At 35.9% G+C, this 11,122-nt stretch overlaps 1 protein-coding gene across 1 annotated transcript; it reads right to left on the bottom strand.

Moving 5' to 3' along the window:
• Nucleotides 1–4,322: 4,322 nt before the first annotated feature.
• On the bottom strand, nt 4,323–5,676 carry LOC113308702 (E3 ubiquitin-protein ligase SGR9, amyloplastic-like). The gene has a single exon (XM_026557165.1). The coding sequence runs from the start codon at nt 5,603–5,605 to the stop codon at nt 4,715–4,717; it is 891 nt and encodes a 296-aa protein (XP_026412950.1). The 5' UTR covers nt 5,606–5,676; the 3' UTR covers nt 4,323–4,714.
• Nucleotides 5,677–11,122: the final 5,446 nt, after the last annotated feature.

The raw sequence follows: 11,122 nt of genomic DNA, 5'->3' as shown, positions 1-11,122 counted from the left end.
TTAAAGGAGGCTGATCTGCTTAGATGTTCTCCAAATAAGTCGATTTCAACAAATTAGTTCTATCCGTGTTTGTTTTCATGTTTGCGGTTTTTTTTAGAGGAGAAAGGTTGAAATTTGATAAATGGGAAGCACCACATTCACACACATCTTTCTTCTTTATTCCCCCTGTTTAAGACAAGCAAACTAAATCAAAACCTTATACATTTTTGGTTCAACTCAATGGAATAAGGACAAAATTAATTGCTTAATTGTTGGAGCAGGGACCATTTGCTTAACAAAACTAAATAGAGAATAAAGTGCTTAACGAAATAGGGACCTAAATGCTTAAAATTAAGAATTCCTAAATAATAAATAAATTTTATGGGATTTAAATAAAATATACTTGAAATCATTATTTACGAAAATGCCATTATTATACAAATGAAGATAAATATTTCAAAACTTCATTTTTTTTTAAATGAACATCGAATTGTGTGGATTATATATTTGGAAAACTTTTAAAATTACCTACTGTAGTTACCTAAAGTTGGTGAGAGGCTAAAAGTGAGATTCTAGTGTATTGAAAGTGAGTTATGAGAGGTTGAGCACGACAGTCGTCACTTAAACCATGCAATGGCCGTTGAAAGGCTGCTTCATTCATCGGGAAGAAGGCTTAAGGAAAGTCTTAGGGAGGGAAGAAGATGAACTAAGAGATCATGAAACTTGTAATTGCTCTGAGAGTTTATGAGAAAGTTATGTGTTAACTTGGAGAAATAGATGACCTATTTATAACTGAATTCTCTAATCTCAGGTCAGTGAAGATAGGGAATGCTTGTCGTGCAGAGCACTTCTACCGTCTCTTTAGGAATAGACAAAGATAAACTAGGTTGAGTTTATCTCATTATTTTACCGCCTTTACTCTCTTATGCGGTAAGAAATAGTCCAGGTATTTCTCACACGTGTCGTAGACCGCCAGACCAAAACCCTAATTGATATATTTGTGTGAAGCTGAGTCATCCTTTGCGATGATGTGTTGAGAGACAAATATTCTCTATATCCGAGTTAACCGAGATAAAGAGATATTCTCTGATTTTTGAGAATGACTAGGATGAGTCACGTGAAAAGGCATGAAATGTCTCAAAAATTATGTGTAGAGTGTGAGAGGAGCTGAGGATGGGCTCCCTCTCTCTATGGCCAGTCAGATATATTACGTGGAGACCGTATTACTGCTTGTGGGTCCATTTGTTGAGCATGCGGAACTCAAGGGAGATTATCCACGTTTTTGGATAGAAATGTACAGTTCAGGATCAATTTACTAGTCGTGAGTGTATTTGAGTCACTGAGAAAGAGGCATGAGACCTAAGTGAGTCTTGTGCATGACTCTCATGCTTGTATAAGACTCTTTAGACGAGCTGGCTTAGCTTGAGGCCACCTGACGTTTGGCTGACGCGACTAAGGATGTCTGAGATTTCGCCAACGCGACTGCGGCTGTCTGATATTTGACCGATATGATTGAGGCCATCTGAGATTTGGCTCGCATGATTGATTTTCTCCGAAGTTAGTTGAGACATGTTCGGGAGAAAAAAGAAGGCTTGCACGCCTAATAATGTCTCTGCGAGACTTTGGCTCATTTATTTTTGACCAACGTATCTTGCAGAGATGTGATAGGAGTTAATTGTGTCCGTATAATGGGGACGACATGACCAATGTATATCGAATGGATATTCTAAGAGTCTGTCGAAAGGACCAGAGAAAAAATAACCAACGTATCTCGTAGGGATGTCCTAGAATTTATTCGAAAGCCTCAGTGAGTCGAGTCAGAACCTAGAGTATACATGACTAGTGTATCTCGCGATAATGTACTAGGAATCAATGCTTGATCTCAAATAGGGTGAGTCGTGCTTATAGGAGACATGCATGTCTCCGCTCTGGTTCATAAGTCTACTGAGGACGTTTTTGCGCATTTACAGTGGCTACATGACCAACAGTATCTCGTCGAGGATGTATACTAGGGATCATGGCATCATAATCAGCTGCGTCTCACGAAGACATGATCAAATTATGGTTGTCCTGGTTCATAAGTCCGACGGGGACGTTTTACGCTCTACATAACCTACATTATCAGCAGCATCTCGTCGAGGATGTGCGCTATGAGTCACGGCATCACGACCAGTCTCGCAGGGACGTATATTAAAAATCATGGCTATGAGTTCCTTAAGGGCCAAGGGATTAACCTCTCCATTGAGAGTTTAGTTTTGTCCTATGATCTTGAAATGACACTTTTGCCCTTATCCAAATTTCACCATCTACACCTACACGACATGCGAAAATGACAATATTAAGTTTAGAGGGGATTCATGGACACTCTTATATGCACAATATCATAGTGATTTATACCATTGTTTCCATAAAACTCAAATGACAATGAGTTTAAATCTAATATTTTAGTTCTTCCTATGAGACTTTATATTTCTACCATACATGAGCAAAATCCGAGACGTATACCACATTCTACCCCTTTAAAAATCAATCGTTAGAGGTTAACGGTTGAAATTAACGTCGGCAAATGGTGGGGTTTGGTATCTAGGATTATGCTCATTTTTGACAGAAATATAGAGCCTTATAAGAGAAATGCATGCATCATCAAAATATTAGCTTTAAATTCATTGTCGTTTGAGTTTTAGAGGAAAAATGGCTCGAATCATGGGTTTGCACTGATGCAGACACGGTGACGCGGGCACGACGTACGCAGACACGAATGAATTTTCAAAAAACTAGGACGCGGACACGTTATCAAACTAGTCACATTTCCCACTAAAATGTGTATATTATAAATGTAATTTCTCAACAATGCTAATAAATTATTGATAGATAGCAAATTTGTGTAACAATAAGCATGTACACAAATAAAATAATACATATACAAAAAATCCAGACATTTTTAATAGACATTTATATTAAAATAGTGTGTGACATGTGTATGCGATGTCACCGACGTGTCTGTCCTGGAAACACGCGCGTCCAAATGTCAGACGCAGTCTAACACGGAAACATGACCATTTTAACCGCGTCCATACTGCCCAGTGAGATAGTGTACATATAAAAGTTTCCGCCCATTCTCCCTCGTTAAGTTTTTACTCTTAAATTATGTTTCTCAAAATAGCTGTAGTTTGAAAGAAGCTATACACCGCACTTTCCATATGTTACTAAGTTGTTGTTATTTTTTTTTTTTATATAGAAAAAGAGAATAGAAACACCAGACACTTCTAACCAGAAGTGTGGGGCATATACAGTTCAGAGATTATGTCATCCTCATGTTGAGATGATTAATCAGTTGGTCTAATTGATTGTTTTTCCAACTTCTTACAGTATCTCCAATGGTAGGGTGAAGGTTTTAAAAGAGCATGACATCTAGGATTTAACACTTTTCAAATCAAAAATTTATCTCCAATGACAAGGTCAAGATAAAGATAAATGCATGACATGGATGCCATCTCATATGAAAGGGTAAAGGAGAAAGTCATATCTTTACCTTCTCCATGATCCAAGGTCTTTTGACATATCATCAATTCTTTATTCAAAAGCTAATTTTTCTCTAAGTTCTAGGATTATAATACCTTAACAATGGAGATGAAATTTTAGGTAGAAAGTATAACTTTAATTTTTTTTAGCCTCGTAGGAATGTCCCACAATAAAAATGTAATAATATGACCTCCACCTAGGATTATCTTCACCCCTACCATTGAAAATGCTCTTAGAGTGGTTGATTTATTACATAAAACTGAAATATTAGCAGTTAGAGCATTTTGAAGTTTGCTCACTAATATAAAAGACACCGTTTTGAAATTATAAAGTTTTGCGGTTGAATTTCCAAAGGAATTGCTGTTTATTGAATCTTTCTCTGCATTCCAATTAGCAGCAACAAGATCGGTTACTAAGTTGCTTAGACTGGTGTGTTTGTCTCAAAGAAAAGAAACTTATCCAATGGCATGGTTTAGAAAATTAGAATTGAGATCTAGCTTGTTAGAGTCGACGAGTTAGATGACTATTGACTCGGTTTTGGTCTTGTGACCGGTTGTCAGAAAAATATCCCCACGTATTTTGGCTTATACACTTTGATTTTTTATGAGGCCTAGTCACCGAGTGCTTATCCTCACTGATTACTACCCTCAAATTGTCGGACAACTAAAGTATCGAGTATGAATCACATTCTCGACATGTGGGTTGTTTTCTGGGAGTTAAGGGGAATCGCGGGGCCATCCGCCGATGGTATTCATGGAGATTGACGATTGTACTAATATGGAATCAAATTTTCCGAAATGCAATGCAGATGATTACATTTACCAAAAGACAATCTATATCACTTGATCCTCACAATTTACATGGACACATGAAGCCCTATAAAACAAAGGCATTGCAGCAGCCCTAGTATTTGGAGGATCAGAGTATATCAAACTACAATACAATACTCAATACTGATAGCGACTCCTATAAAACTGAAAAGGTGTAATAATTTCATACATTTCCTTTATGGACTCTTGTAACAAAGCTTGCTTGAAAGGTCCAATGTATCAAGCTATCTCCATCAGATCCAATGTAAACTCGAACCCCCCATATCTAACTTCCACGTTTCACTTTATCCATGAAAATGAACCAATTCCCAACATCCACTCATCTCAATCACCCAATCCAATTCCCTATGCACTGACAGACAATTCTGATCAAACTTTCAGATTCAATTCCTTAATCTGCAACAATCTTTGTTGATCAGAACACCCCATAATCTATCGATCTCACCAAAAACATCTTCTGTTGGCATTTGATATCTACAACAAGGACAAGTATTTCTCTTCTTCAACCATGGCAATATACAAATCCAGTGAAATAAATGCTTGCATGGCATTTCACAGACATCTCTTCCTTGTTTCATTTCTTCTTTACATATTACACAGAACACAGGATCAACCCCATTGCTTCCATTTTCATTACTAACTTGGACTGATCTTAACGAAACGACTGCCAATGCAGATGCTGCCGCGACGACCTGTTTATTATGACCAACGCTGCAACTCATCATAGTATCAAGAAATCTCTTGCACTTTATTACGCTATCAATATAAGGACATAGGACTAAACTAGTACATGAGAACCCCATGCCGGAAATACTCATTAAAGTGTTGTTGAACACGTAATCATTGAGGATTTCACGCCATTCCATCAATGAATACGTCTGTAGAAATTGAGAATTGTATTGATACACTTCACAAAGTAACAAGAGCAATGAAACGGCGTCGTATTCTCTTAACCTTAATCGATTCGAATACGAATAACCCGTGTTTGGAGAAGCATGTGTTTCGGTTTCCCAAGTGTTAGTGAGCTGTTTCAGTGTTCGTTGGAGGTAACGAGCTATGAGCAAGGTTTTATCATGGAGAGAAAGAGTTTGAAGGAACTGGAGAGTGTGTGCGAAACGGAGTGGCGAAGATAGGAGCGAATAAAGACGGTGTGTCTGAATATGGAAGTCGGAAGAGAGTGTGTGGGAGAGATAAGAGAATTGAGTGGGTGTTAGAGTTAACAATGAAGCCATGATCGTTTCACTTGAGCTCTGGTACTGGTGATCCGTTTCCATTATGGGATCTTGTGTTTGTGTCTAGAAGTAGAAGAAGAGTTCGGAGAATGTTGTGCTTTAAAGTGGGTTACATGAAATCTTTTTTAGGTGACTAAATTAGACACAAAGATTTCTTGTAATTGCAACTTCATTTTTTTATTTATACTTCAATTTTCAATGTGGAAGAAAGTAACAATACCGACACAAGTCCATGGAATGAAGGCCAATTTATCCTTCTGATCTTTCTTTTGCAAGTCATAGGCAAGGCAACCAACTACTATTTCTATAGTTATATCGTAGTTAAACTAAAACTTTCGTCAACAACAAATACGACCAACTCTACATTAGCATGCTCAAGCTAGATGCTTGGGGGTGTGTAATGAAGGGTAAATGTGTCTTTTCAAATTTGAAGGGCTTATAAGGCATCAAACAATAAGTGTAAGGAGTGATCAGGAAGAATGTCAGGTTTTAGTGTTTTACTATTATTTGGACGTAGCAATGTTAGTTGTCATGTAAGGAGGATAAGAGAGGCTGTGGAGCAGAGTGTTGGGTGGAAACGGTGAGATTTTGTCTATAAGTACCTTGTCAACTTAATGCTGCACGTTTGGCCTTTCTCTTTCCTTCCTCTTGAGGCCGATTTATTTTTATTTTTCTTTCAAGGTTTTATTGGATTTTTATTATGTAAATCAAAATGAAGTTGAACTGTTGATAATGGATTAATAGCTGTATTTAAATACAAAGTCTTTCGATTCCTAGAAGTCAAAAAGCAAGAAATAATTCGGATATAAGATTCCAAAACGATTTTTAGAAATAAAAAAAGTCATTTTTTGTGAAACAAAATATTTTTGCTAATAACTTCTGCTTCTGGTATCCAAACGCGTTATAAGTCATCGAGATTGACTGACGAGAAAGTGAACGATCAAAGATAAACATTGTTCAATCCCTGATCCTTCATTTTTGTTTTTTTGTTTGAATTATTAAATTGTTGGTTATGAATCCAGTAATGAAGGAACCTGAAAAGGATACATCACCAGTTTTTTTGTTCGAAAACCTGTATGGACAAAATCGAATACAATTATAAGTAGATCTAAATTAAAGATCATCGAACAATATGTATATAGAGTTTTTCGCTTTCTCTTCCACAATAAATATGCCTCGAATGATAAAGCCGTGAACCTCATTGCTTAGAGGAGTACTTGGAGGATCTCACAAATAAATATCCAAGATCAATCTAGTCGTACCAAATCAAGAGGATCTGAATTCTTCCAAGTATGAAACTTGTAATCTATCTTTCAAGATACGAATTCAACAAGAACAAGTCTCGTTATCGATCACAATTAATAAGGACTTAAACTACCTAGATTGAATAAATATACTTGTGTTATTCCTATATCATAAAGATAAAACAATATAGTGCCAAAAAGGACACAAGAGACTTGAAGTTTTGTTAACGAGAAACACTGCACCTGTAGAAAAACCCCAAGACCTCATCTAGCTTTAAATACCAAACTGTATTAAGCCGCTATAGATACTATCTTACCATCATACCTTGGACTGAAATGTAGTTGAAACAGAATTAACCCTCAATCAATTCAGCTGCAGTCATACTCATTACGTCTCTTGAACCTCGCAACGGTCTACGCAATTGATTCCCTTAGCTGACGTCCTTTACATTCTAAGAGTTGCTTCAACCTAAGTGAAGACTTTTGATACCAATATGCTTCTAACAAATAAGCCTATTTGATTTTCATTTAGCTCGTTTATATCAAGGCCTGGAAATCTGTTTGCAATACACAAAGCTAACATACCTCACGAATCCAGAACACTTACATTCAGCTAGTGGAGAAGCCTGGGTTACTAACCACCTCTTAATAACAATCTAAGCCAACCAATTAAGAAGAGTTATAGATATCTATCTTGAGGAATCACAAAGTCTAAGATAAAAACAACTTTGCGATTTCTATCCATCTCATTCCTGATTGTAGATTAACGAAAACCTCAATAATCAATAAGAACAAGATTAGGATACACGAACTATTAGGTAAAGATAGTCTTACCTGGCTTCACGAATCTTTAAGTGAAGTCTTCAAGCCGTAAACCTAATTATGTTTCCCAGAGGAGACCTAGGTTAATAGAGCACGACTCTAGTTTGAAACTAAGACACATAAAGTGTCAGGGATTGAGAATTCTAATTGCAAGAACATCTCTATTTATATATTTTCAAGTCTCTAGTTAGATTTGAATTCAAGCTAAGATAACTCGGGATTCAAGACAGCACTTTCTCAAGTCAGATGAAATTCCTGTTAGGAATTCATGTAAGCATGCAAGAAGTTCGCTTTGAAATTACATAGAACAACATACATTATGGTCCAGGATTTTGGAACTGTGTACAATGATAGTTCATGGAAAATATGCCTTATGAGCTTATAAGCATAATCGTGTTCATTAACACTCAAGACTTAAACCATGATTCATAAGCACAAAGTGATTTAGTGAACAATGTTGTCTTATAAGCGTTTTATGAGAGTTGTAGCAATGCCAAACGTATTTTTGAAATAATTTGTATGCATCTACTTAGTTCATACTGGGTAGGTATGTGTAGGGGTACACATACCTATAGGCTAGTCCGTGAACTTAGGCAGTTGGGGTACACGTACTGGGTGTGTGTATCCATAGTCGTTCACGAACTCAGACCCTTGGGGTACGCATAGTGGGTATATATGCGTACCTCCCCCATTCACGAACTCAGAACCTTACGGTACGCATACTGGGTATGCGTACATCCTTTATTCCGGAACTAAGATGTCTAGGATACGCGTACTGGGTAGGTGTACCTGACTTGTGTCCAGAATCTCAGTAGTTCTGGAAACTCTCATTAAACAATTTGAAACATTCCCAATCGCCATAGATAATGAATATCATTGCTAGGGAAATTCCAAATGATCAATTTGAAACAAAAATAATTTATGAATAATAGATTGCTCTTAATTAAGATTGTTAAACATTTATGCATTTCAGTGCAGAAGAAGAGAAAATAAGTAGTTGTCATATGCATTTATGTACCAAAAATCATACAGTTACGTAGTCCTTGAATAAATTCAAGTTCTACAGATTTTTAGAGAATCCCATCATTAAGATTTGTAGTTCATCCTTTGCTTTTGTTGTCCAAGCCCAAATTACACAGCTAAGATTGTCATCTTATAATAAGGGGGAGTTAGTAAATTTGTTATTCTTTACTGTCATCTTTTTAACATACATGGATCCCTCTAGAGCAAATTCACATAACATAACTGAAAGCTTACATGAGAGAAGCGAAGATTTTTAAATCCATATTTTTGGATTTATGCATGTAACTTAGAAACCATGGTTTTTAAATCGATATTTCCGTTAATATGCACGCAACAACTTGCCACAGTTTTTTTTGAAAGTTGTGGCTATCAGAAGTCTTGAACCGAAATATATTTTCTTTCAGTAGCATTATCATAATCATTGTTACTTTCTCATTTCCAATCTTGGTACGGGACTAATTATTTGTGATCATACAGGGGATTGTGGAGGGATCAAAGAGAGTTATGCAAATGGAGTCTTTAATCCAGAGGAAGGAAAATGCATGACGATTCGGGAAGCATTAGCATGAGCTAAGAGAAGATCGTTAACCAGAATTAACATGGAAGCAGATGCCAAGCTATTCATTCAGTCTATCACTAACAACAGTCTTTTAATTCAATAGGAGAATATAAATATTTTAAAAGAGATTAGGAGTTTACTTTCCAGTTTTCATTATTGCATTTTTTCTTTTGTGAGCCGGGATGATAATCAAGTCGCGGATGCAGTAGCAAAATATGGTAAAGTTGCTACATTAGGAGTAGAAACGTATGACAATTTTAATGCTGATATTTGTAGTTAAGAGTAGAAACATATTGAAAAAGCGGGGGTACAACAACCACACCCAACAATTCGATTAGCAATCTGTATGGACAAACTCCAATATACTTTCTATAAAATCAACTAGACAATCAGACTCAATCTAGATAAAAAGTATATCAAAGAGTTTATATCTCAATCTCTCGATTTGATCTTTACTCAAGCAAATAGAAATCTGCGAGTCTTTATCAAAGAGAGATAACTTGGATGGTACGTACCAAAGACCAATATCCAAGTGTCAATCAATTTAAATCAACAACCAAAAGGTCGGATATTCTAATTGATTGAACAACGCACAACATGTGATATTTCAATTATATAACAAAATATAATGCGGAAAAGAAATAACACAGACACCAGAATTCAGTAGTGTATCCAGGATCTTATGTTGGTAGAGGCACTTTCTAGATTTTTTTTTTTAATTTTAGAGTTAATATGTATTTCATATTTGTCCCCTACAAATTCTTGTACTTTTGAATCATTGTATGATAACTTAATTGTTTATAGCATCAAAGACATCTTTCTCAATGTAAAAAAACGAAATATGAATCAGTCATCTTCCATCTGGTTGCATAATCGAGACCTCAAAATTTTCATGCTAGAAAATACTCCTTCATAATGGCTTCGAGTTTGTCCCTACGATTTGGATTTACTAATCAAAATTAACAGAGATATTGAACTTGGAAAAACTTATTAATCAATTTCTTGTATAGATTTATATAAAGAAAAATTTCCTACTTACGAAATGTGTTTGGGATAGGAGACCGTGGTAATTCTTCATTTTAATTGTTTCTCGAATTGATTTGTGCTGCCAATGTCTCACTAATTCCCGTTGAATTACCTGGAGTTGATGATGTCTCGCCTTCAACGTTCATCTGTTCATATATACATTCAAACTTTGCTTAAGAAATACACATTCAATCAAACTTTTCTTAAGAAATTTTGTAAAAAATAGAAATGATATTGCACAACTTAACATTGTAGTTAGGTTAAGTTTTTTTTTTTTTAATGGTAGAGGCCTAATGAATTGGTTTAAGTTGATGACACATAACTAAAGAAAGTTTTAATTTTTGTAGCAAAAGATATTATAGACATTAATTACTAATTATTCTGTTATCTATATAAGGACATAAAATAAACTTAATTTAAAGTTTCGAATGGTAGAAAATGTAAACAGATTCACTAGAATAACAAACAAGTTATTTTCTTGCCTTTTTTTTAGAAAATTTAGAGCAAAACATTGGTAGGACGTATATGTTTTTGGAAATTCAACATGGGCACGTGCCTAAGTGTGTCTGCATGTAGATCCGCCCCTGCAAGAATTTTGTTAACGAGGAAACCGCAAATGCAGAAAAACCCCGGGACCTAGTCCAGATTGAACACACACTGTATTAAGCCGCTACAGACACTAGACTACTCCAAACTAACTTCGGTCTGGACTGTAGTTGAACCCCAATCAATCTCACACTGATCCAAGGTACAATTATGCTCTTACGTCTCTGATCCCAACAGGATGCTACGTACTTGATTCCCTTAGCTGATCTCACCCACAACTAAGAGTTTCTACGACCCAAAGTCGAAAACTTTAATAAAAAAATTTGTATCACATAGAAA

Source organism: Papaver somniferum, chromosome 9, assembly GCF_003573695.1.
Source record: "Papaver somniferum cultivar HN1 chromosome 9, ASM357369v1, whole genome shotgun sequence".
Lineage (NCBI taxonomy): Eukaryota > Viridiplantae > Streptophyta > Magnoliopsida > Ranunculales > Papaveraceae > Papaver > Papaver somniferum.
The sequence above is the reverse complement of the archived record's forward strand: the minus strand, read 5'-3'. Positions and strand labels throughout refer to the sequence as shown.